The 27,770-nt window shown below is 46.4% G+C and overlaps 1 protein-coding gene across 3 annotated transcripts in view; it reads right to left on the bottom strand.

The window, feature by feature from the left end:
* IRS2 (insulin receptor substrate 2) overlaps positions 1-12,047 on the bottom strand; it is a 28,250-nt gene extending 16,203 nt beyond the window's left edge. The window contains exons 1-2 of one of the 3 annotated variants that reach the window (XM_058825035.1): positions 8,552-12,047; positions 5,031-6,606 (exon numbers count right to left, since the gene is read on the bottom strand). In XM_058825035.1, the coding sequence (XP_058681018.1) occupies positions 6,485-6,606; positions 8,552-12,047 (3,618 nt within the window). In that variant the 3' untranslated portion in view covers positions 5,031-6,484. Of the gene's footprint in view, positions 1-5,030; positions 6,607-6,961; positions 7,308-8,551 lie in introns of those variants that run through there. The other 2 variants (XM_058825036.1, XM_058825037.1) reach the window with 2 other exon arrangements.
* Between the last annotated feature and the right edge of the window lie 15,723 nt (positions 12,048-27,770).

Here is a 27,770-nt window from a genome sequence, read left to right as displayed (position 1 = left end):
CTATTTCATTAATTTTGGCAGAACTAATTGGTCAGGAATGAAAGCTGTTGTAGAAGATGCAAGTCCAGCCTCCTATAAACTTTACCAAATGTTTATGATGTAAAAATGAATGCTGTTACAACACAACTGAGTGCAACTGACTTCCAGGAGAACTCTACCTCCACCTTCCAGTTCCAAATCTCATTATTCCATCACAAGAAGTCTTTTTCAAGTATAAGTGAAAATTTTGGTTAGACACAACATCTGATTTTGGTTTGCCTTTTCAAGTAAACTAAAAACAACTCACTGGAGTTTTTGAAAAAAATCACTACCAGAGGAACTAGCAAAAAGACTACACAAGAAATTCACTCCATAACTTCTCAGTAATTCAAGCACAGGAGAGACCGCAGTATTTCAAGCTGTCAATTTGATGATGTAAAAGTTTTGCATTAACTAGAAAACTGGTGAGGTTTGCATCCATTTGTCAATTCTACTCTTATTCTTTTAAATAATGCTAAAATGCAACATTACCAGTTATTGCCAGTAAGTTTCTATAGCCCAAATTATCTCTGTCAGTGCAGACAGACTAAACAAAAGTTATTGTTTTCTTGTTCTTGAGCAACTATTCAACACCACTGACTTCTACGTAAGAGTTAAGACTAACCCAGCTCCAAAAGATTGTCTATGCCTTGTACAATGAGTATCATGATTTCTGGTGAGAAAAAGTCTAGATTCAAAGCAAAACCAAACAAAGAAAAAATCACAAACAAGCAAACAAACAAACAAACAAAAACAAACACCAAACCAACCCAAAATGGAAAGAAAGTCTTCATAATTCTGATTTCCTACCTTAACTTGACAATACCACTCAATTTAATGAGATAGACATAACTGTCATAAACACTTAAAAATAACATACTGCCTCAGTGGACACAATGTAAGAGACTAATCAAAGCCAGCTTAGATCTTATTTCATTGACATGATTTTCCCACTGTTACTGGAATGATTTATTGATTTGTCTTTGACTGAAGAGAATCAACGTCCTCTGCCTCAAGTTGCACTTACAGTGGTGTTCTTAGTCTACTTTAAAGTACCTCTGAAACAGATTTGGAAACTGAAACTCAACAGAACAGAGTTTTGTATCACAGCACACATCAAACAAGTTTTACTCAATCATCACTTGGAGAAAGCTTGGAAAATTCTACAAAGTGCTCTACTATTTCTAAGAAACTTCTGCTGTTTGTGATTATCAGCAAATTTGCTATTTTGGCATCACACTAGAGCCCCAGTGCCTCCATTTCTGACCCCTTCAAACAAAAACAAGCTGCTCAACAATGTCTAATCCGTGCGTCATGTAATCCTGCTTAATACCCTACAAACTCTGGGTAATATTTGGGTAGTTTTTAAATTTAGCAAAGAACATCCTGGCCTAGTTCAAAGATACCCTTGCCTTGGGTAGTGTCCCCTAGAAACATCGCCCACACTTGTTCCAAAGAAGAAAAGCAAATGCACACTTAGGAGTAAGAGAAATGAACAAAAAATAAAAGAAGAGACTATGGTCTAGTGTCATAATGAAAACGCATAAAATTACAAATCAAATTATTGAAATAGGAACGCATTGTGCAAACACCAAGCACACCACTCAAGCAGAGAGACATTCTGACTTTCCAGGAGTGCTCACGGCCCCATGTAGCAGCCAAGCTCTCCGTGCTCACAGCGAGGGCAGCCAGCGCCGCAGGACAGACACAGCTCCACAGTCACCGACCCTGAGTCACTGACACACGGGACACCACACTGCCAGAGAGACAGAAAATCCCTTCCTTGAGACACCACCTGCTTTTTGAAACATCATTATCTTACAAGTGGCTCATGCTACACATGCTACCAAAGAGATCCAAATTAAGTCTCATGATAATTCTTCAGCATACTGTCCTGCCTGTCCCACCTAAGATCTCTCAGAGCCTCAAAATAGGACAAATATGTTCCTATTTTGTTTAGGCTGTCAGGCAGACAGTCTCCAATCATTAGTCTCTTGTCAACAGCAATGCTGGGGTAGATTACTACTGTGTAGTGCTTGTAATGGCAGGTGCATGGCCCTGGGGCTGCCATCTGCCAGGAAGGAAGTGTTCTCCTCTAGGATGCTGAAGAGATTGACAAATAATGTAAACAAAACACTGAATCATCCCTAATCTATGCAATAAAGCTATTACATTACTCTTCTGCAGTGTAGATGTCACCATCAGAGGTGGGGGCTTAGGTTTGCAGCTTGAACTGTTTATTTCTAATTATTTTTGTGATTGATTTACTGAGATAAAAAACACACTCTGAAATAACTTTTGTTTAAATGAGATGGGCAACTCTGGATTTGAAAATAAACAAAAAAACCACCGTAGCATCAAGTATGTTTATTCTGGAAAGTATCTCCCCACTGTTCACTTGTAGCAAGCCTCTTTCCAGAGGGTATTTGCCTGCACTGTGAGCGAGAACTTTTTTTTTTTAATTACTATTTTTGATACAGCTATACAGAAATTGGGGTAATCATCACTGATAAAAACAATTAAGAATGTTCCAAAGTATTTTTTTCAGCAAAAATAGTAACAGAACTCCAAGTATTTTCCTTGGTCTTTTAAATTAATTTCTAAAGGGATTTCTCATAATGAGATTGAAAATCTTTCCTAAACAGTCCCAGTTTAGTATCCAGTTTGTCACCTGAGCTACCAAGCAGTAGCATAACTCCATGGAAATAAGCAGGCACTCACCTATTCTTCAGGAAAGTTACTCATTACTGTTTAACTGGCCACACAGAGATTACAACCTACTGCTGTCTCCGAGCCAGCTTCAAACATTACTGGATGTGTTAGCACTTTAACACACTAAGAAATATTTTCAAGTGGCCCTCTGTAAAGATGTAAGCAATCTTTGCATTGGTTTTACTATGGTTTGCATCAGGCTTGTAATATCCAAGTTTTAAAAGCTTGTGTTAACTACTGACACAACCTCACAACTAAGGGATTCATTCTACATGTATTAGTGTAGAAACTGAAAACACAATCTGAACCAGTAATCCTGGCTTCCTCCAAAGCTGACAGAGATGAAGTGGAAAATGCATGCTACTTTATAGCGCGTATTTAAAAGACAATGGGAGCCACCTTTGCTGGTTCTGTTTACTGCTGCTGGCTCTCCAGAGCCCTGGCAGACTGACTAATCCAAGAAACACACATGCAAGATAGCTAAAGGCAGTTGACACAACCACGAGTGCAAAAAAACCCCACCAAAACAACAACAAAAACAAACAAGTTTTCCTTTGAAAACTGCTACAGGAGAGCCAGTGTTTTCAACAACCAGCAACAACGGGACTATTGAGCTGAACTTGGCTTTTCAAAGCTGCCACTCTTGACCCCCCACACACATACACACAAAACTTTAAAAATAACTACATGCCAGACAACAAACACAAAGAAAACATATCTGAACTTTGGAGGTCACTACACCATCTTCTGAAAACTCAAGGGATAATACTGATTTCCATGAATACACAGATCACTTCAAAGCAAACATTGTAAGAAACTACAGAAAAACCCAGAGTTGTGCAACTTTCAAAATTACACATCCTAATTCAACAAATCAGTCACCATATACACTTGAAATTGCTATTACACATTGTGTATCAACTTAATGTTAAATCTTCCACAAAATTTTCTGTATCAGGACTTAACACAATGAACACAGACACAAAGAACAAAAACATATGGACAACCAGTATAAAAAAGTATACTATATTTCAACAAATTCAGAAGAAAAAAGCCACAGATACAACCATTTCTTAGATGTTTATTACTTTAAAAAGAAACATATTAATAGTGCTTTTAGAGAAAAACTTATAGACAGAAAATACCTGAATGTAATTATGCTGCCATTTAACTGCTGAATAGGGAGGGAAGTCAGACTCCATACAGTAACTGGCTAAATTTTTCAGTGGATGCTTGCTGTGTTTCAGCTTATAAACCACTTCAGCATTCCAGTGTAATTAACACTACTTAAAAATAAGAGTAAACCAAGTGTAAAGAAACCCACGTTAGACTCTCTTTAGAAACAAAAAAAACCCCAACAAAAACAAACCAACCCCACCATATAAAACAAGCCCTAATGCTCTTTCTGCTCAAACACTCCTTTATTCTTCTTACTTACAAATGAACATTAGTCTCTGTAGCTATCTTGAAAGAAATCAAGTAATCAGAAGCAATCATCAACCTAAGCATTTCCTCTGCCTTGAGCCATGACTGTACTGGTTCATTTTAGAACAAACCCACCATTCAATCTGGTCTATAACAATTTATCTTAAATGACTGAAAGTAACCATGACATTCTTCCTATGAGCAGTATAGCTAAACATAATTTTAAGTATAAAGCAAAATAAAGTCTAATAGATGTCTTGATATTCTATTTGTTTGTAACATGCTGACACCCATATAATCAACATAATTTAAAGTATTTAAAGCTTCATTTAATCCTAGATAATTTCAGTCTACATTTTGTGTTTCATGAGTGGCACTGCTAGGTTCAGATCCAACCATTTTGGTTTGGTCACCTGCAAAGTGTCATCTGAAAGACAGTAAGTGAATTTTGAGACATTTAAAAGAAAACCTCAAATTTTTAATTTTAAGTGTGAGTTAAAGATTCAAGCTATGTAAGTTATTAAAAGTAGCTCAGTTCTTTCTGCTGCTGGTTTGATGTTCTTACAGAACTTAGCAGTAAGAAAAACTACTACAATGGATTTATTCAAAAAAGACTTCAAAAGATGTATAAGTTTCTAACAAAGCATATAGTTCTTTTAATACTTTCAAGAAGTTATTTTAAAATGAGCATTAATTTTGTTAAAGAGACAAGCATTCTCATGCTGCTCTGAGAACCAAAACTTTTTGGCAGTTGGCATATGAAGAGGAGGTCAAAAAAACAACTTAATAATACAATTCATTGTGTAAAGTAATCCCAAAGAAAAAGACAACAAAGTTTATGTCTTCCACAATCTAAAACACCATCAGAAAGACAGAGAAAGATTTCTTAAGATAGGCTTTTTATTTAGGTACAACCATAAAACCCTCACAAAACTGACAGAGGAGGGAAAGAACCCTCAAGAGTTTTTGCATTATTACATACAGTATCTGTTCAATTTTAGAGAACTAGGCCAACTACTAGAAACATCTACAAGTTGAAACTACAGAGCACTCTGTGAATGGAAAAGAAAACAAAATTAAAGATAACCCACTCTGGTGATTTAGACTAAAGAAAAATCCCTATTATACACCCACTAAATTTAACGGTAATCTTAATTAAGAATTCCAGGATTACACAGAAAGGGTAAAATCTTAACCTCACTGAAACAGAAACAAAACTCCTATCTGACTTCGACTTTGACTTCAGAACTAAGATCCACCATAAAAAGTCACATCATTGTTGATTAATCTGTCATAAATACACTGGAATAAATAATTCACACTTTATGAGAAAAATTAGTGTAAACATCTCCATAAATAATGAAATCCATTCACAGTCTATGTTTCTAAGCAAAAAAAAGTCATAGTTTAAGAACAAAAGCTAGTTATTAGCAAGTAACAAGTTTTAACCCAGCAATAACAGTATTATTTTATTTACATATCAGCGGAAGGCAATTGTTTCTCCAACTCCTAAATATTTGCACATTTTTAGAACACAGTAGAACTAAATGAAGTGATAATTTCAAGCAACATTTTAACTGTTCTGTTTTGACAGTGGCTGAGGATGCACTCCTTGCTCTTGCCATGACAGAATAATAAGGACAGAGACTTCCAAAAGCAAAGCACTCCCTGCAGCAGAGGCAAGTTACTGATAGCAGAAAAATACACTACACATGGAAGCCAGCCACCTTTAAATTATACAAATCATTTTCCTGAAAAGCATTTTTTCCACATGAAAATATAACTACGTATAACTGCAGTTAAAAACAAAGTTTGAAAAAAGTGCAAACTAAACAATGCTGATTATATAAGCTCTCTTGTGCAAATCAACATTTTTACAGAATTATATTTTCTCAACTCTACCCAAAATACTTTTGTTGAAGTAATCTTTTCTATGCACAAAATACAGTTTTCTTTAAACAGAATATGTTTCTCAGTAAAACATAAAATTCTCAGTAGTCTCCCAAATCACAATGTTTGAAACTCAAATACATTAGCAAAATTCTGGGTGATCTTTTTAAGCACTGGCAGAAGACCTAGCATAAACAAACTTTAGCGTGAAATCCCAATGAAAACGAAAAGGGAAACTAGGAATTTGCAGAAGTTTATTATTTGATTAAACTTACACCAATGAAGTCCTTTATGATTTATTTCTCCTTCCCCACGCTATGACTTTCCCAGATCGGCTGCCACAAGTGCAATTACCCTGGTGGTGTGAGGTTCTTCCTTACTACCTGCACCTGACTGGTTCCATCCATCCATCCCTACATCCCGTACCTCTGAGTGCACCCTACAGGCTGGCACCCTTCTCAGGGAAGCGAGGTGCTGGAGAAGACAGCCCACCTCCTACAGATAGGGTCAATCCCAACGAGCCTCCCCGCACCACTCCTCCATGTGATCTGCGTTTAGAAGCTTACGGGAAAGAGGAAAAACAAACACACATGCAGATTAAATATTAAAATAAAGACAAGCCTATAACCGTCCTTGGACAAACACACGCAGCAGCAGCACTGAGCCCTCTCCGCCGTAAAACCACATGAACACGGCTGCGTTCTCTGCATTATCCTTTTGTTTACAGGCTGGCAAGGACAGAGCTCGTTTCCTTCTCCTTATCTGACCGCCGTCGCTCCCATTCCCGCGCTCCCGTGCCAGGTTTTCCCGGCCACCGGTGCCGCCCCCTCCCCCTCAGGGCCAGCGGCTCGGGAATGCTGTGGAAACAGCTCTTTCCCAACACCGGGCTCCATCGGCAATCGGGGCTGTAGGTGGCTCGAGACAAGCTCCTCGTTTCTGCGAAAAATCCGTTTGCAAAGCAAAGGGCCGTGACGGTCTGGGGCGCCCGGGGCCGCCATCCCCAGGCCGGGCAAGGAGAGAGAGCGGGAACCGCAGCATCGGCATTGGGCTCGGGCGAGCCGCAAGGATCCTGAGAGCGACCCCAGCAAAACTAAACGCAACAGACAAATAAGGCTCGGCCCTCAACCCTTCCAGTCATTCAGAATAAGCCTTCATCTTTTCGAACTCTGACACTGCATTCAACAATCCTCTCGTCTTAATTAGGTTCAAAGCTTGCTCTGCAAACGGTGCGATCTCTCATCTTTTCCATCTTCCTGTACTTCCTATCAAAAGAAAATATTTTCTTCTTCAAAATCTACTAGCTACTAAGGAAACACAAGGAAAAAAGCCCTGCATGTGGCTCTTACAAGCTTTTGCTGCTCACTTGTTATGGATGCCTCTATCAGCACTGTGAACAGAGAAGCAATACCTACTCTCCTCCAAGCAGCTACTACATGGCCTGTCATTTCCCCCAGCTATACCCATAAACAATATTACAGCTTGAGGGCTTGAGTACCATGTCTTGCATAAATCCAAGAGCCAAGAGAATCCTTACAAGTATCTCATTATTAACTTTTCCTCCTCGACAGACTGGCTGCTCTGCGCCCTCCTCAACCAGCCCCCAGTTCCTACAAACCCTCACTCACTGAGAGAGGGTGGAGTTCTATTTCAGGGAAGAAGGAAGGGTATTTGTTTCTTTCCTTTTTTTTTCTCAGCATAACCAGCACCTAATTAAAGGAATAGCTACATACTGAAAATGAAAATTCCCTCTCACTCTAAGTTTCATATTTCTTCAGTTTGACACCCAACATTTGCAATCCATGAGCCCTCAACTGGAACATTGTTACACACAAACACAGGCTGGGCCCTTAAATGAAATATGCAATACAGCATACAACAGCTCAAGCATATAGTGACTTCTGGAAAGAATTACCATTTTTAAAATTCACATTCCATGCTCACTATGATTTACTGTTAAACTTTTGCAAGAGATAAGGTATTTCAAAACCATGATATTAAATTTATCCTTCTCAATTTGATATTCCAGACCTTCTCAGCTAGAGAGCCAAGGATTGTTTCTGTAATCTGATGTCCTCTATCAAACAATGCTGGTTTTAACTCAATCATTTCACATTTTTAAATACTATTTAGAAGCTGCATTAACATAAACTGTTTAGGTCACATTTTCCAAACACTTTCCAAAATCTTAAGAAAACTCTGAATGCAGCCCAAACATAGAAACTGTGTAAACAGCAGCTTCTCATGGGGTACCCAGAAGTATAAACACATAATAACGGCACAGTAGTACTGAAACATGAATAAATATTCCAAAGTTAATCCTTTTTCCTCATAGAAAGAGCCACAAAGTTCCTCCAAGATTGCTTATTGCAGGACATGTAAAAAGGGATAAAAGTGATTTCTAAGGAAGTGAAGAGGGATAGTGCTCTACACAACAACACTCAACCTTGTGATGGTAAACACAAAGCACAAACACGCACAGCAGGCACTGTCAGATGTAGCTACTCACCTTTCACAGCACTGGCTTCTTTCAGGTTGTGAGACAGAAAGTCTATGCTGGCATAGGTGCTCATCTCTACTCCATTGATGCCCCCATTCAGGAGGTGCCTAGCTTTCAACCTGGATTTGTCACAGTTTGCCAAGGACCCATCCACCACATCAATGGCGATGTAGTTGAGGCCATTCTGGAAGCCAGCTGAGGTCTCCCGGCACATGGGACTGCTACCCTGCTCCTCCTCCAGGCCTTCGCTTTTCCTGAGGGACACGTTCTCCACCGAGGCCGAGTTGTGTCGTTTGGGGTTGTGTGCGAAGGAGGGGGACACTGGGGTCACAGTGGTGGTGGAGGAGAAAGTTTCTGAGCTGTGCCTCCTCCGCCCCTGGGGGTCTGCCCGGATTACTTTGGCTCCCCGATTCGGGTCTGGGGGAGGGCTGGAGAGAATGAAAGCCTCCACCCCAGAGAGGGTGAGCCTCTTCACGCCAGACGTGGGGCTGGTGACCCGGGCACTTTCTGGTTTCTGAACAATGGGTTGAGGTGGGGTAGTGGCCATGCCAAAGGTCATCTCAGTGTAGTCACCACCATCCGATGGGCTGGACGAACAAGCCATCCCCACAGCCGCCTTCAGGTAGCGCCCATTGGGCTGGCTGGTGCTGGAGGAAGAACCCGGAGAGAGAGCTTCCAAGGAGCCCACTGAGACCGTGCCCGACTGGGAGGGTGACTGTGACCCGAAGTCAATGTTCATGTAGTCAGAGAGAGGGGAGCGCCTCTGCCCCGTGCCTGACCCCAGGGAGGAGGCTGGGCTGTCAGCAGGCAGCGAGGGGGGAGAATAGACGGCAGCATCCCCGAAGTCAATGTTGATGTATTCACCGGGGCTCTTGGGCTCCGGCGGCAGAGGGTGCTCGTTCATGCTGGGCAGCACCGTCCGCAAGGTCTCCAAGGAGAGGCGGCTGGGCCGGGCCGCCCGCTGGCACCGCTGGCTAAGGAAGCTCTCGGTCCGGCTGTGCCGCAGGGGCGAAGGCACCGTGTGGCTGGAGGGGGCGAAGGTGCCTGCTCCACACACCGCCTCCTCCGGGATCATCCTCCCCGGGGAGTTCATGAACACGTACTGGTCGCTGTCCTTTGCCAAGCCCTGGCTCTTGTAGGAGCGGGGTAAGGAGCTGTATGAATAGCAGCTGGGCTTTGGCGGCTCACTGGACCCATGCCCTGAAGGGGCAAAAAAAAAGTCCGGGGGGGTGAGGGAGGGAGCTTGGGGCCCATTCTGGGGGTCCCGAGGGGACATATTGATATAGTCGCCGTTACTCAGCCTTCCGTCTGAGCTCTCCATGGACAACTTGGAGCCGCACCACATCCGCATGTACCCGCTATCGTCAGGGGAGCTCTCCCCAGGCGAGCTGGTCTTGTAGCTGCTCCCGTTCCCCGGGGACCCGCTACCCACCCCTGCCCGGGGCTGCAGGATCTGCTTGGGGGCAGACACGCTGGTGGGGCTCATGGGCATGTAATCATCGCTGCCCCGGCTTCCCTGTCCTAAGGCTGCGGCCACACCGGGGGTCATGGGCATGTAGCCGTCATCATCTCCCCCTCCTCCCCCCACTGCCGGCGGGCCCAGATTGGTGCTGCTGCTGCCGGAGCTGCGGTGAGAACCGATCTCGATGTCCCCGTAGTCCTCCGGGTAGGGGGTGTAGGTCACTTTGGGGGAAGCCCCGGCTTGGCAGGAGGAGAAGAGGCGGCCGGCGCTGCCGGCGAAGGTGGCGCGCATCAGCGTGTACTCGTCGAGGGAGGCGGAGGAAACCTGCGGCGCGGCGGGTCGCTGCCGGCACGGCGTGGTCAGCGAGTAGGTCCGCTTCCGATGGCACCTGTCGCTGGCAGCGTCGGGGCAGGGCCGGTAGCAGAGACGGCCACTCGGGGGCCGCTCCATCGCCATGTAGCCGTAGAGGTCAGTGCCGCCCCCCGGGTCCCGCACTGGGGGGGTCTCGGCCACCGACTCAGGGGTGTTGCTGCGGTTGCTGGCAGTGGAGGAGGAGGAGAAGGGCCGGAGGTCGCCGCCTGGGCTGGAGCCGTACTCGTCGAAGGACATGAAGCCGGCGTCGCTGGGGGAGCCGGACACGGAGGCGCTGCCGCTGGACGGGCGCTGAGGGTGATGCGGGTGGGCAGGCTCGGAGCCGAGGCCGCTACTGGAGGAGAGGCTGACGGGGCTGGTGGCGGAGGGGGGCGAGTGGGAGGCGGGCATGGACATGGAACGGCTGCTCTGCAGCCCGCCGCCGCCACCGCCGGCCAGCACCGGGAGCAGCTTCCCCGCCTGCCGCCCTCCGCCGCCGCTGAGCGTGTGCGAGCGGCTCAGGGGGGTCCGCACAGGGCCCGGGCTCATGGGGCTGCCGGCCGCGGAGCCCATACGGCAGCCGTCACCCTCGCTGGCCGTTCTCACCCGGCACGGCGTGCACTTGGTGCTGGCGCCGGCGGCGAGGCTGTCGGTGCGGGAACGGCGGAGGAGGCCGGTCTGGCTGGGAGGCAGGTTGACCAGGTGGTGGTGCCGGCGACCGGGCACGGTGATGGGATGGGTGGCGGAGACGCCGCTGCCGCCGGGCCCGCCGGCCCCCCCGGAGGAAGATGAGGAGGAGGACTGGCTCTTGCTGCGGGGCCGGAACTCGGACAGCTCCTTCAGCGCCTTCATGGCCTCCAGGATGGTCTCGTGGATGTTCTGGGCCACCACCGAGTCGTCCGCTTGCATCCAGAGCTCACCGGGGCCGGTGGCGGCCGAGCGCCCCACCTCGATGAAGAAGAAGCTGTCGGAGTGGCCGCAGCGGCGGATGTTCATCAGCTGCAGCGTGACCGAGGGCAGCTCGCAATTGAGGCGCACGAACCCAATGGTGCGGGCTGAGAGGCAGAGCCGGTGGACGCCGGTGAGGTTTTTACTCTGACCCAAGCCTTTGGGCTTCAGCGTCACCTGCCAGACCTCTCGGTAGGCAGCGGTGGCCGGCGCGATCAGCCCGTAGTTAAGGTCTTCGCCGGCCGCGGCCAGGGAGGCGGCGGCCGCGCCACAGGAGGCGGAGAAGGGGGAGGCGAGGTGGCGGTAGGGGGACCCCTGGCAGGCCGCCTTGCCCTCGTTGAGCAGGTCGGTGAGAGCCCTGTACCAGCCCTCCTGCTCCTGCTCGTTCTCGGCCGCGACAGCGAAGTACTCGTCCTTGGTGTAGAGGGCGATGAGGTACTTGTGCTTAGCGTCCGCCCGCTTGTTGATGTTGAGGCAGGAGTCCAGGGCGATCACCCGCTTCGGCGCCCCAGACTTGTTCCTCCATTTCTTCTCGCTCTCGTAGTACTCCAGCCGGGCGCCCCCCGCCTCCTCCCCGCCGCCACCGGGGCCGCGCAGCACGAAGAAGCGCTTGTGGCCGTGCTTCTGCTTGCGCAGGTACCCGCACTTCCTGACGCCCTGGTTGTTGTTGTTGTTGTTGTTCAGGTTGGGGCCGGGCGGGGAGCTCAGGGGGGGCAGCAGCCCCAGCACGGCAGGGCTCGCCATCCCCAGCCCCGCGGCGGGAGCGCCGCCCGGCTCCTCTCGCTGCTGTCGCCGACGCTGAGCGGATCCGGAGCCCGAGCGCCGCGACGGAAAAAAAAAAAAAAAAAAAAAAAAAGCAAGAAAGAAAAAAGGAAGGACGGAGGAAAGCAGGTAAAATAAAGTTATTCCTTCGTAGAAGAGCGCAGTGCTCGGAGACGCAGCGGGATCCTCCGCTGTCACCTCTAGGCAGCGGGTGCTGCTGGCGGCCGCCCGGCGTCCTCCCCGGCTCGAGTACCGGCGACGCCGCGAAGGCTCCCCGACCGCTGGTGCTGCCGCTGGTGCTGCCGCTGGTGCTGCCGGCGGGAGTTTCGCCGTAAGTAACACATCGCGCACCGAGTGCCCCAACTAAAGAGCAAAACAACACGTGACCGCCGCCTCACCGAGGCGCTCACACACCGAGACGGGGCGGGGCGCCGCCGCCGCCGGCACCGCCCCGCATTGGCCGCCGGGCAGCGCGAAGGACGGCCGCGGCCTTCAATGGGGCGGCGGGGCGGGCTCTCGGAGCGAGGCGGCGCGACGCCGTTGGACGGCGGGAGCCTCGCCCCCCCGCCCCCTTCCCGCCCCTCGGCGTTCCCGCCCCCAGCCTCCGGCCCCCCTCGGGCACAGCGCACCCCGTTGCTGTCGCCGCTGCTCTCAGCGCACACAGCGCGGAACGTGCCGGGGGCGCGGGCACGGCGGGGAGGTACGGTACATCCGGCGAGCCCCGGTGCTGGCCCTCGCCGTCCCTCGGGACACGGCGGGGCGCCGGCGGAGCTCGCCGAGGCCAAATCAGGTGCTGCGGACCCGCCGGGCGGAGCTTCCGGCCGTGCGTGAGCGCCGGGCGCCCTCCGCACGCCCTCGCACACACGCGCGAGTGCGTCAGCCCTGCCCGCACACGCGCGGCGGCTCCGCGCGCTCCTCCGCGCGCTGTGTCACAGCGCCCACGCGCGCGCGGCCGCCCCCGCGCCCCGCCCGCAGCGCCCGCTCCCCGCGGAGCGGGAAATGCCACCCAGGGAGGGCCGGGGGCAGGGGCTGCCGCTGTTCGGCCGTGTTCATTAAACAGCACTCATTTATCGGGCGCTTCGCTTTAGTGGAGAATAAGGGCAGCGTCCGCGTTTCCTCTGGAAACGATCCCGGCCCCGCTGGGGGATCGCGGCGCGGTGATGACGGAACAAGCGGTGGCGGGGGCGAAGCGGCCCCAGGGCCCCCCGCCTGCCCGGGGCTCCCTGCCTCCTGCTCGCCCCCCCCGCCGCCGCTCCCGCTCCCTCACGGGGCTCGCAGGGGCTCCGCGGGGCGGGGAAGGACGGGGGGGTGTGCGAGGTGCCGCGCTTGTTTACCGGGAGCCGCGCGCTCGTCACCGGGCGGGCCGCGCCCGGGATCAATGAGCGCCTTTCTCTCCCCTCCACCGGGGGGAGGTGAACGGCGCGGCGGGGCGGAGGGGCCCCGGCCGGGGCGGGCGGCAGGAGGGGCGGGGGTCTGTCCAGCCCGCATGTTCCTGTGCGAGGCGGAGCGGGGGAAGGAAGGGGGAGCGCAGGGGCCCAGGCGGGGGCTGCGGGGCGGGGATGCCGGGCCGGGCTCTCGCCCCCCGATGAGGGCGGTCGCGGCGCGTCACCGAGCGCGCAGAGAGGTGCGGAGAGGACAGCGATAGTAAAAGTCGAGGGATGAAGGGAAGAAGCTGTACTGACACCGTCCAGCCGGTTCCTAACCGCAGCCGCATCTCCGCCGCCCCCGGAGCGGCTGGGGAAGCCTCCCTTTGCACATGCCCGGGAAGAAAAGTGAGGCTGGGGTCACGCAAACACCCATGCGTGTTTTCCCGTCTCTCCCTGGACTGCCTTCGGACACTCTTTCATTTGTCGGCTTGCGCCGAAGCTGAAACAGCCAAGTTTGCGAGTAAAGACGAGAGGAAAACACCCCCACAAAAACAACACCACAAACAAACAAGCAAGGGAAAAAAAAAGACGAAAGTGATGCGGCGCTTCCAGCTGCCGCCGTGCGGGGCCGTGGCCGAGCTCTCCCGTGTTCCCGACGGGGAAGGCGGCGGGGCCGCCCGCAGCCCGCACAGACCGCGCTTGCAGCTCAGCTCCGTCCTGCACGAAATTCTCCGCGGTTTGGGTCATAAAAATTCATTTAGAAATTAACAGCTGTAACGGGGTGAGAGGAGTGTGATTGGAAAAGACTTCACTGTAAACACCAGTATGCTGCAGTAAAGCATCGTATGAAGGAAGAATTGTCCCATCGTTTTATGGGAAAATAATAACATTAACATTAACTAGTGCTTACCGGGGTTTATTAAATTTAGGGGGAGTCAACGGAGTTAAAGATTAATTTGAGATCAGAGGCACCAACCTCTCTGCAGAAGCAAGAAAAGAGCGTAGTCTTAGGCAAGGTACCTGTGCCCTCTCTGTACCTGTGTGATTCTTCACAGAAAATGATGCTGACAATCTCTACTGTCCTGGGAACGTGCTTGGATTTCTGTATCTGGAAAAATGCATAGAATTGGTAATTGTAAACTTACATTATATGTAATGATTTTATAAGAAGTCTCAGTGAGGACAGCTTCTTATGAAAACTCAGGAATAGCTGATTTTCTAGCCATGACTGTAGTGGGCCGAACTATCTCCTATATCCACGCTACCAAAGATATAAGGGAGTTAGTTATGTAACTAAAAGTTTCTTGCCACTGGGTGATCTGGGCCTATAAACTCCAACTTTTTTCTGCAAACCCCTTGGGAATTTGAAAATATTTCCCCCGGGCATTTATGAAATATATTGGTGACCTTAAGCAAGCATTCTTAGGTCTGAAATGTCAAAAAGATAAATATTATTTCATCTACTCAACACTGTCATATATGTTATTCTTGACCATTGGCAGATTAAAAATACTGGCTATAGCAGCACAGCTTTGTTTACAAACAATTTCTGTGACAAAGACATTAGGATATACTAGAATCCAAGTTTGCAGTTTATAATTTTTACTTCTATATTGGCATAGATATATATTCAGCAGCTCATTTTTTAGCAGAGTTTGATTCATAACAAGCATTATTTTTCCATAGTTATGTTTGGGGCTTTTTAATGCATAACTGGGGTACTGAACACAAGAAATGGGACCCAGGCATGTGTAAAATACAGGTTAAAAAGTAAATTATTTTATGACCAACACTCCGGAATGAATGTTCTTAGTTTACATAGATGATCTGTCTTATTCAGAGTTTTATCTGAACTCTTCTGAATTGTTTTTCAATGCTATATCCCTTCTGAAAAATTTTCACAGTCATTTCAATGTAATTACAGGACATTTACCTACAATAAATGTGCTAATACCACTCCTCCATCCCACCTTTCATCTAAAATTCACTGGTCCTGCAGGCTGGCATATTTTATGATTTAGCTATTCCTGTGCATTGTGTAGCAATATTTGCTTTAATTTCTGAAATAAGTGGGGTTTCAGAGATACAGAGAGCCATGAATTGGGATGGTTAAGCACAACACATGCATCCTTTTTCTACCCAGCAACTTCAGGAACAACATAGGGGTGACAGTAACTTCAGTAATGCAAGAGATTTTCCAGAGGATGTTTGCTTAAATCATCTCTGTAGAACAATTTCATCATCCTGAAAGAAAAAATGATCCTGTTTTACCCTCCTATTCCTTTTCTTCTGTTATATACCCTACCCCAACTCCATTTCACCACATCACCTTCCAGTTTGAGATCTTGACTGGGAATGCTTTGCTAGTATTTAAGTACACCGACCAAATAATTCTAATATTAGCATCTTTCCTGCCTGCTAAACTTTGCTTTTGCCAGCATACCAGGCTTCCTCCAAGAAAAATAAACTGTGTTGGGTAATGGTCAGATTTATCAAAATATACTATCTGTGTGAGGGGCATTTGCCATCAGTTATGTCAGTCATAAAATTTTACCTCTGTCCACCCTAAAATGTCAGAGGCATGCCTAGAAAATTATAGACCTTGCTTTTGGCAACGAAGTTTAGATCTAGCAAATACAGTTTTGTTGGCACAGAGCCCTACTGATTGCACATTTCCATGCTTCAAGTACTTGGGGTTCCTTAGCTGTATAAAAAAAAAAAAAAATTGTGATAATGTCATTTATGTATAAGTGTATTTAAACTTCATGTTTTCATTACTGAGCTATATGGATAGATGCTAAACACTGGCCAACAGCACGGTTTTGCAAGCAATGAACTTCTCACGCCATCGATGAATTTTGCTTGGGAAGGCTGTTTGTCTGAATAATAGTTAAATGATTGAATTTATTAGTTCTAGGGGCATGCAACTGGTTTTAGTTACATCTGGAAGTTTGATTCTACAAGCCCAGCACATACAGCATTCAGTTGGGGTTTTTTGTTTGCTCCCTGTCCCTCTGCCCTCCACCTCCCTTAGCAGGACTAAAGCATGAGGCCCTATGAATATGTAGCTATATTTACATACTACCCAAATTCACAGTTACTCAGAAGACACTTTCTGAAAAACTGGATGCATGAGTAGGTTGAATTTCAAAATTTGTGACATCCTTTAAAAATAAGTTTTTCCTTTGTTCTTATTCTAAATATCATTTTGAAATATCTTTCAATATCAGGATAAAGAGTAACAGTTGAAAGGGATCTGTTTGATGTTTGGCTTGGCTGTTGCCTTCTACCTGTTGCCAGGTTCACGGAGCTGATGGTAGTGAAGCCATGGGAAAAAGGTGCAGAGAAAGATTATGTGCGTCAGCAACATTTTCTTATACTATCAAGAGTACAGTTATCTGTTCCAACAAAACAGAGTGATTTATATTTTGATGTCCTTGAACTTCTACATAAACAGGTGAAGTCATTTTATTCCCTGGTACATTTATTTGCATATTCCTGATACAGTGTCATTCTGGTTATACATTTCATAACCTGAGTGTAAGAGGACATGAACTCCGGTGAACTTGTTTCTCTCTAACCTTTCTCAACTCCTTTGAGTGCTAATGTACCATGACTGTGCTACAATCCAGTTGAGAAGTCTGTGTTATTTGGGAGGAAGGACAGGTCATCTTTCCAGATAGTTTTACAAAAGACTCTGTTGATACCACTAATTTACTAACTCCTAACAGCAGGGTTTATTCCTTTATAGCAAGAACTAATGCTAAATGATACAGTTGCCCTTCTCCTTAAATAGGGGCTGTCAATTTTTTTTCCCCCTGCTCCAGTGTAAACAACTATGAGTGGTTTTATACAAGAGGGAAAGATACTCAGAAATCACAGACTCTAAAAATACTTCTTTCTTAAGTAAAGGTTACTTGCTTCAGTGAATATAGCACCCACAGTTTTCCAGAGAATTCCAGGTTAAATAAATAGGGATTACAGTTATGCAACTTTGTGCATATTCAGTAATTCTTGAAGCAATAATATTTTTATTAATTATTTGAAATATGTACAGAAATAATGTTGATGTCACTACCTTGCACGTTCTTATATGGGAGGGGGGATTAAGCCGAGGAAAATCTGGAGCATGCCTTATTTACAGATTTTTAATTTTTTTTTTTTTTTTTTTACTACGACTTGGATATTTTTCTCCATTTGGATAATTTCTTCCTCAAATTTATATCTCAAGGGGCAGATTCGGAACCTCGGAGTCCCCAGGCAGGCGGATACGCTGGTGGTGTTTGGGGAAAGCCCTGCGCAAGTTCCCGGGCTCCGAACAAGGAGTGAGTCCATCTTCCTGCGGCAGGTGAACCCGCAAAGGGCCCATTCGGTCCCGGTCTCGCTGCAGCAGCGTGTCCCCGGGCCCGGCGGGGCTCCCTGGGCCCTCCCGCCGCGGGGCTCCGCCGGTTCGGTAGCGCCGCCCGGTGCGGGGGCTGCGCGCGTCCGGCGCCTCCCGCGGAAATCGCCGCTTTTGGTAAAGCTGCCGGGGCGAGCCTGGGGAAGGGCTGGGGGCGTGCGGGGGGTGGGGATCAGCTCCGGCCCCGCTCCCGCCCCTCCGCTGCCGGTGCGAAAATTACGCACTGGGGGCTGATATGCGTCAGCGCTTCGTAATCACCAGGATTTTCTTCCTGGAACATCTATTTTTGTTGGTTGCGGGTTTTATTTTGGTTCGGGTTCGGTTTGCGTTTTTTGTGGGGTTCTTTTTTTCTTTTTTTCCTTTATGTATGTGCGCGGTGGGCCGCGATGGCGGAGCCGCAGGGTCGCGGGGCAGCCTCGGTACGCGCCCCCGCCGCGCTCGGTGAGGGCACCACGATGGGGCCGCCCCCGGTGGGGGAACCGCGCCGGGGCCGCCCACGTTGAGGACACCGAGCCGAGGCCGCCCCCGGTGAGGGCACCGAGCCGGGGCCGCCCCCGGTGGGAGAACCGCGCTGGGGCCGCCCCCGGTGAGGGCACCGCGATGGGGCCGCCCCCGGTGGGAGAACAGCGCTGGGGCCGCCCCCGGTGAGGGCACCGCGATGGGGCCGCCCCCGGTGAGGGCACCGCGATGGGGCCGCCCCCGGTGAGGGCACCGCGCTGGGGCCGCCCCCGGTGAGGGCACCGCGATGGGGCCGCCCCCCCGGGCGGCTCTGCGGGGGCACCGCGGGCGCGCTGCCGGGGCAGCAACGCGCGGGCTCCCAAACACCTTCTGTTGTTGATGGTTTGTTGGTTTCTGTTCGTTCGTTTTTTGTTTTGTTTTGTTTTGTTTTTTTCACCTCCCTCCGGGGGAAATGCTGTCTTTCATTCCTACTGGATTGATCACTGATTTAAAAAAATATTGTTATTTAAAGAAAAGTGCCTGATTGACTATAACCAGTTCTGTCCTAGGGGAAAAAACAAAGTGTTCGAGGAGCAACAGAGAGAAATATTTTTAAGCAATAATTGAAGTCAATACTCCTCTTGCCTCTGAGAACATACAGCCCTTTTTTGCTTTTTTTTTTTTTTTTTTTTTTTTAAGAGGTTTTGTAATGTACTTTTCTGACCTGTATGGCTAGTCAAGATCTACGGTCCTTTAGGGTATTTTTCTCTCCAAGATGAGAATAGATGATATAATTCAATATTTCTTTGATGCAATGTTTGCAGAAAATTTGCAAAGCCTCATTTGCCCAAACACCATAGGACTTGAACAGAAGAGGGCTTGTCTGTTTTCTGCTTTTTCAATTCTGATTCTTACTGTAGTAGTATTCTGTTTGAAAATCTATTTGTTTACTTTTTTTTTTTTCCCAAGGCAGGTTACTCTAGCCACCTTTTCTGTTCTTTTCTGAATGCTCTTGAAGGCTGTTCCCCAGCAAAATCATTCCAATCATTCAGCTTTCCTCTCTGCCTTACAATTCATTTGGCTATTTGCATCTGGCCTTTGCATCTGCTTTAGGTAGTAGCTTTTTCATTTATCTTGACATCAGGATATTTTTTCTAACAGCAGGGGTAATGCAATTCTGGAGTAGACTGTCAAGGGATTTTTTATGGAGTCCCTATCACTAGAGCATTTTAAGCTGTGCAAATATTGCTCAGGAATGACACAAGTACAACTGTCCTGACTCAGGGCAGTGTGATAGTCTAGATGATCTCATGTTTACTTCCAGTCCTATTTTGTTGGATTTCTGTGATGTATATATACCTATAAATAGCTCCAGGATTATTACTGTTGAAAGAGAAAAGAACAATCTTCACTTTCTCTCTCTCTCTCTTATTTTTTTTCTTTTCTTTTTCTATCTGCTAATTTAACAGTGCAAAATAAAGAGTGTAAAACTGATTATGAATCATCTCTTAGTGTTTGGGATACACTTTTGGTGCAATTCTTACTTGTGCAGGACATATGCTGATCTCATTTGTGCATGCACAAGACCACCGGGAATGTGGAGAGACATCTGGGGAGATAGAGACACTGCAGAGGAAAATCTTGCCTGCTTTTCTCAGTGTATCCCTTCAGTGGAAGTTTTATGTGCATAAGGTGAGGAAGGCTTGCCCTCAGAGCAGGCTGACTACTTTCAAGGAAAATTACCATCTATCTGCATTATTTAGGCAATGTCTGGGAAACTCACTGGAGCCTCAGGCTTCCATTGTGTTAGACACTGTGTAGATGGGTAATTAATGGTGGGCCTCCTTCTGTTTTGTGTAGTGTATATATTGTACATATGCAGTGACTTGAGGAGTATTGCCAGTGTGGGGAGGCAAATGCAGTTCTGCAGTCCCGTGAATGCTGTGGCTGACTGACAAGCAGCAGCCTCAGCTCACCCATTTCCTAACAAATGGACACTGCAGGCACGCTCAGCATGTAAAGGGAACTAACAAGTGTCAGTCTTCCATATTTTGATGGGCTTATATGCATGGGGGAAGCACAAAGGCAACACATGGCCTGAAGGAAGAGGTGGAGTATCTTTTTGAAATACATTTTTGGAAGCACGTTTTTTCAGGTATGCAGATTAAGTGCAACTATTAATTTCAGGAAGGATAAGCATCACAACAAGATGAGTACAAAACTCTTGGCACCAGAAACACATGCAGTTTCATGTGCTAATGAAAAAGGTTGAATGAAACCTGCTCCCAGTTCTTGGGCATAAGGGCTCAAACACTCCACCCATGCCAGAGACTCTCTCATGGATTGTGGGGCATAAGAAGGAGGAGCAGCATGTCCAAGATACTTGTTGTATCAAGCACTACCGTGGTTGGAGGCAATCTGCATGTCTAATAATAATAACTTGATTAAAAAGTTGCTGTCAAGTCAATTCCACAGAAAGGAAAAATAAAAAGTTCTTGCCTGTTCTGCTGAGTGCTCATGGATGCAAAATGAAATGGTCACTAAATGTTTTTTAAATATTCATGTGAACGTGACATGTTCATTATTAAAGTGTGAGACCACAGACGAAATACAAGTGAAGTATATGTTTTCAGTTAAACTGCTGATTAAGCAAAGGAACAGCATATGTAACAGAAGAGAATGAGGTAATCATGGCCCATGAATATGTTTTTAATTTCATTTGTTGCATTTAATCATACAATAAGGGAATGCTTCTGGATGCCTCACTTCATTCCTACGCACTTCTTTTTTGAGAGACTCTTTGCTGACTTGTAAAAACTTTCAAGGTTACAGAAGCAGATTTTTTAAAGATGAATAATTCCAAATGCAGACATTGGAAGAGCTGCTGTCACCTTCTGAATGCAGCTGGTGTGGAAGTGGATCAGTGAGCTGAGATTCAGTTCACTACCTGGCAGTGACCAAGCCAAAGCAAACCCTTTCTTCAGCTGGCGTTGTGTAAGGACCTGAAAGATGCCTTAGAAATGAAGATTCCTAGGGGTATCTTTGTCTTGTACCTTCCACTGAGCTGAAAGGACCTTGCATTTCTGGTACAAAGTGTTCTGAGTTCGTTTGCTAACAAAAACCTCTGTCCCAACTAAATTGAACCTAGTGAGAGATCCCAGGGCTGCACTGCAGTTTGGCCTTTGGGTTACCCTTGCCAGCGTTTATTTACAGAAGTCTCCTCTGCAACTATTTCCTGAGAAGGTGTCCTTCTTTGTAATAAAATGACATTTTTGCTTTGTTCAGGAATGGATAAACACAACCAATGTTCTAAAAATGTAACTATCACACTGGTATAACTTAAACAGATAAAATTTATAGCTTGTGGAAAGATCAGATAGTTTTGAAGTCAGTAGCTGGCTGTAAAGTTGTTAATTGAACATTTGCTGGAAAATGCCTATGGGGAACTGATCTTGTTATTCACGCAGGATAGTCAAGTTTAAAAACAACAGTTGTTGCCTATATTTAAAGAAATATTTACAAGGTAAAAACCACAGTCCCCAAAACATTCCCACTTTGAGACATCCTTACATTACCAATCCTTTAGGCAGGTAATGCTGAAGTAATCTTACTACACCATTTAATGACTTGTTGATTTAGTGTGTGGGGTTTTTTTGTTTTTTGGTTTTTTTTTTTTACTTTCAGATTGAAAAAAATAGCAAGTTTTCATATTTCTCACTTTTGAAGGCTCTCTGTAATTAATATTTTTTTTTCAAGTACAGGTTCAACTTTGTAACCACACTCCACATACAAATCAAATTGATACCCTACTGTAAACATTGCCTCCACTTGGATTTTAATATTCAGAAAAACCTGAAAATCTTACAAACCAGTCACTGACTCACAGAATCACTAAGACTGGAAGGGATCACTTGGGGTCATCTACACCAATCTCCCTGTTCAAATTGGGTACCCTAGAGAATGCTGCTCAAGATTGTCCAGATGTCTCATGAATATCTGCTGGAAAGGAGGCTCCACAATCTCACTGGGCAGCCTGTTCCAGTACTTTGTCACCTGCACAGTAAAGAAGTTCTTGCCTATCTTCATGTGGAACTTCCTGTGCTTCAGGATTCCTGTGTTTCTGTTCCCTCAATTGTTTCAGCAAGACTGAGGAGCACACATCACTTGACAAGGCTCCCTTCTATTTGAAAATGACCTCACAGAACTGACAATATTTTATCTCAAATTCATTAGTTTCAGTAAATTAATTCCTGTCCCTCATTTTAAACTTTTAAGTGCTGAATAGATATCCTAGTTTTTCTTGCAGGTGCTGATAAAGGGCTGGAGCTAGGCTGCTATTCTATACCTTGTGCATCCTCTCTGGAGACAGTGGCTTGGAGGGGAAGAAGAGGGGAACACACTCTGGAAGTGGGGCCATTTTGTTCCATTTCTCCCTGAGGAAGTCACCAGGACCAGCCCTGCAGACTTTGTCCCTCTCTCACTGTTGCCCATCCCTTCCCATCCCTCAGGAAGAATGCAACTCCAGGTGGCAACACAGCTGAGCCCAGCAGAGCGCACAGGCTGCAGGGCTGCTGTGGGAAGCAGCCACAGGAACAGAGCAGCAGAGGTGAGCCATGCCTGAGCTGAGCCAGGGCTGAGCCTGAGCTGAGCCTGAGCCTGAGCTGAGCCTGGGCTGAGCCTGAGCTGAGCCTGAGCCTGAGCCTGGGCTGAGCCTGGGCTGAGCCTGAGCTGAGCCTGAGCCTGAGCCTGAGCTGAGCCTGAGCCTGGGCTGAGCCTGAACTGAGCCTGGGCTGAGCCTGAGCTGACCCTGAGCCTGAGCTGAGCCTGGGCTGAGCCTGAGCTGAGCCTGGGCTGAGTTGAGCCTGGGCTGAGCCTGAGCTGACCCTGAGCCTGAGCTGACCCTGAACCTGAGCTGAGCCTGGGCTGAGCCTGAGCTGAGCCTGAGCCTGGGCTGAGCCTGGGCTGAGCCTGAGCTGAGCCTGAGCCTGAGCCTGAGCTGAGCCTGAGCCTGAGCTGAGCCTGAACTGAGCCTGGGCTGAGCCTGAGCTGAGCCTGAGCCTGAGCTGAGCCTGAACCTGAGCTGAACCTGAGCTGAGCCTGGGCTGAGCCTGAGCTGAGCCTGAGCCTAGGCTGAGCCTGGGCTGAGCCTGAGCTGAGCCTGAGCCTGAACTGAGCCTCAGCTGAGCCCGAGCTGAGCCTGAGCTGAGCCCAAGCCCAGCCGATCCCAAGCCGAGTGGAGAGGAGCCGAGCTGAAGACTGCCAACAGCAACCGAGCCAGCAGCCTGGGAAGTGGTGGCACAGTGCAGACCATCCAGCTCTTTGGGTGTTTGTCCATCACTGTTTTTCGTTGTCTTGGACTCTGGGACAGGGAATGCCAGTTGTGGAGAGCGCTTGCCATCTTGTCTTTGTCTCAGCAGCCATGCAGAACAGGGTCAAGGTGGTGAACACCTCTGTGTGTAAAGCACTTTCTCCTTTGTACACTTCTGTTGTTAATGCTGTTGCTATTATCATCATTTCTTATTCCATGGCTGTTTGGTTTTGATAAATTATTATATCAACACATAGTCTCTTCCTTTGTTCCTCTCTCACTGGAGCAGAGGCAGGGGGAAAAGGAACAGATTATTTGGAGTTTAATTCTCACCTGGTTTTAAGCCACCACAGTAGACCAGGGTGTATTACAGAAATGCAGCAGCTGTACTCTGCATTTCCAGAAGAGATGTTATATCTGAAGAAAACCATCACAATCCACAAGACATATTTTCTTTCAACAACTTCATTCTATTTTGTTGTGTTTTCTTGGATAAATTTTATACTTTTTTGCAGGCTTAACAAGTTACTTAAGAATAGATATTCACAATTTATGTTGTATTTATTATAGCAGCATGAATTTTAAAGCCTGCTATGGAGGTTTCAGATCTGATGTCCTCTGCAGCACAAACAACTTGTGATCAAACTCAATTATGATATTTAAGTCTTCCTGTACAGGCCTTGAGGGGCCATTAGGTTATATCCATAAGTGATGGGGTGAGTGAAGACATGCTGTAAACTTGGCTGGATTGGCTGTGCCTGCATGTTTGGTGAGGTGGTTTCATCTCAGCTTACCACAGCTATCTAAAAGTTCAATGACTAATGCATTTTAGCCTCTAGAGTTCCTCCAAAGTAATGAAGGGAGGGTTATTAATCCTTTCTTCAAGTAGTTCTGAAGTTTAACATTAAGCTGAGTGAATCTGGTTAATGTGTATTTTAATAATGGAGGAGATAATATGTAGCCACATTATGTAGGTGTTGATTCCTACAATTGCAACTACTGATTCAAATTTTTACAAAGAATTAAGGCATTAACTTTGTACCAGGAAGTTTATGTCCAGACAGATATCATCCCCCCTCACCATGCCACACTTCATTTTATTGCCAGCTAGGGCATTTTTAGAGCTTTTGTAGCATAAAACCCTGATGGACTCAACATTGTGTGCTCTGCTCACTTAACAAAAGCATTCAGCTTAATTTGAAAGACCCTTATGTTTAGTTGTGTACAGTTCTGGTGTCAGCAATCACAAAGCAATGCATTAAAAAAGGTGTGACATATTTCCATTACAGAATAACTTTCCTTCATTTGCTGTAAAGGAACTCTAGAGAACTAGCTAACACTTGCCCTTTCTCTTTTCCAAAGCCAAGACAAATATGTTTAATTGCTTGCCTGCCTGGATACAATATGACCACTTTGGAAATTGGAAGTTTTCAGAAAACATTTTAGGCATTACAGAGCACAACACAGATGATTTTCCTGAAAACCAGGAAACGGGAAGACATTTGGACTTTAAGGTTACCCATTGCTCTCTAAGTGCTGTGTGACAGCTGTGGGACAGATGCTTAGCCAGCCAGTGAGAGCAAAATATAGACATTTCATTTTTTCCCTCTCTCTTCTCACAGATGGTTTGTTGATGATGGTAGAGAAAGAAGGAAGACACCAGCTGTTGGGTCATTGTTTTAGAAAGGGTAGAATTACAGGCTATTTAGAAGAGGGATTAAAGACAAAAGCCCACAATATCCTTGATGGTGAAGATGCTGGGATGTTGTTCAGCAGTGCTTTATTTATAACCTATCCATTTTATCCCTTTTCATCATTATTGGTCTTCACATTCCATATGAATATCAGCAATGATTAGATTAGGTGATTTTTTGACTCCTACACTCTCCCAGCACCACTCTCAATCCTGCCCCCATTTGCCTCTCGGTTCCCAATCTGTTGAATCTCATGTATTAACAATGAGATTTGTACCCTTGCTCCTGCCTGACTTCTCCCCATTTGGCCCACTTTGTACTTATTTTTGCTTCAGGCTCTTCTATTCCATGAACTGATGTATCGGAGGGTTATGTGTCAGATCAGAGAGAAAAGGCGGCAGGACTGTAAGGTATTGAGTCACCTTTAGTGGTGGTACTTTGCACCCTGAGGTGTGTGGGGTATGCCTGTGCTGCAGGGCTGCTCCCCAACATGGCCTGATGCACCACTCTGATTCCCCATCACATTATCTGCCATTATTTCTGTCTTATCCACAGACACTGACTAATACCAAGAGATATGCATCTCCCCAGTTTTTTTTCTTTTCAGCTTCACCTCTCCCCGCTTTTTTTTCTCTGCAGTTTCACCTCTGCTTCCCTTCAGCAGCCTACTGAGCTCTACCAGATTACCAAATTCCAAGCAGTTTCTTCAAACTTCAGATTTGACTCCATACAGAAATGGAACTTAAATATTGAATGTCCCCTTTTCCTGCTCCATGGTTTCCACCCAAAACCCTGGGCCTGGAGACTGGAGAGGACTGAGAGATCAGGGTCCCTTGGCTGGCTGCATGCAATCTCATATAGCTCCTCAAATCCCCATCAAACTTCTTTTAGACATGCTCTCTCCTTTCTGAACTGCAAGAGTGAGGTTAGACCTGCAGAGAGTGTGTCTTTATCACCTTTCCCTTTAAAAACATGCTAGGAAGGAAAACAGAGAGTGGAAAATCAGTGTCTTTCTCTGGTGTTCCTGGAAAAGAGAGACTGTAGGAAGCAGGGTAACTGTGGATGGTGTGTGTGTGTGTGCCACAGACAGCTCTGTCCTTCCATGCCAGTGATGGCTGCCCCAAGGAGGAACCAGGAAAGAATTCCAACTCTTACACAGCAAATCCCTGGGGACCAGAATACAGGAAAATAGGCAGGACATGGTCAGGATAAGTTTCCCAGTAAAAATCTTGAAAATTTCATCACAGCCTCAAGCTTCTTGATTCACTCTGAGACTTGTTTTGTACTTACTGAAAAAAAAAAAAAACCCCAAAACAAAAACACAAACACCACAAAGGCTAGCAAAGTTGTGCAACTTTATTTACAAATAATGTAGCCAAAGTCTGGTTTCCCCAAACACAACAAGGAAAAACTCCCTGCTGTTCTTCTTGTGCCTTATTTATGCAGATGTACATAACCCCTGCTAACTATTTCTTCATCTGCTGTGTTTGCAATATATCCCAAGGAAGCTGCTTGGTTTTATAGTTCAAAACAGAGCAATATGTGTCTGTAGGATGGTAGCTTTCATTGCTTCTGTCTTTCTCTATGGAGAGCTTAATTTGGTCTGAATACAACAACCATAAAAAGACCAGTTCTCACCCTTTCCAGTGTAAAACCATGGATCACATTAACCAACTTAGTGCTCTTTTGCACTAAAAAATTAACCATCAACTTAAGCAATTAACCATCACATACCCATTTTTTAAATCCACTACACTCAGTCCTGCAAGTGTAATTTCTGTTCTCCTCCCAAAACAGTTTTTAATTGGCAATATTTATACCCATATAATTTTTACTTAGCTACCATTGTATAAATCACTTCCTGTTTGTAATCTCTCCTCATAATTTCTCTCCTCTTGCCATTTTAAGAATTTAGAGACAACATTAAGTTTCTGCCCTCTTTTTTTTTTTTTGTCATCCCATAGGTAAATTGATTGAATAATTGTCTAAGGCATGGAAGAATCTTTGTAGCATCACACTGGTGATACTTGGAAAATTTTAGTTAACAATTACACATTGAAATTCTGAGTTCTAGGGTTTAGTCTCATTTATTATATGTTGTCTTGGTTGTGTTCTGGTGTAACATTTAATCACAGTGTCATGTGGTATCAATGCTTAACAGAAGTCTGAAAGGCATTGTTTTGTCAACATAGTTACCTTTATTAAACAAATCAAATAATCAAAATTCTTATCTCATAAAAGTGCTATGCAGTTTGTTTAACTTAACGTGTTTTGCATAAAGTCCAGTTGACTGGCAGTAATTATGTTACCATGTTATATTTCCTTATGGACAGAGTCCCATATCAGCTGTTCCATTCTTTCACACGGAACCAAGGTCACGTTAACTCATCTAGAGTTACCCTGGTCATCCTGTTTACGTTGCTGAAATATCAACATGGCATTCAATTTTTCCAGGCCTCTTGGACTTCTCCAGTATGCCAAAGCTTTTTGCCAATGCAG

Source organism: Ammospiza caudacuta, chromosome 2 (genome assembly GCF_027887145.1).
Source record: "Ammospiza caudacuta isolate bAmmCau1 chromosome 2, bAmmCau1.pri, whole genome shotgun sequence".
NCBI lineage: Eukaryota > Metazoa > Chordata > Aves > Passeriformes > Passerellidae > Ammospiza > Ammospiza caudacuta.
The sequence above is the reverse complement of the archived record's forward strand: the minus strand, read 5'-3'. Positions and strand labels throughout refer to the sequence as shown.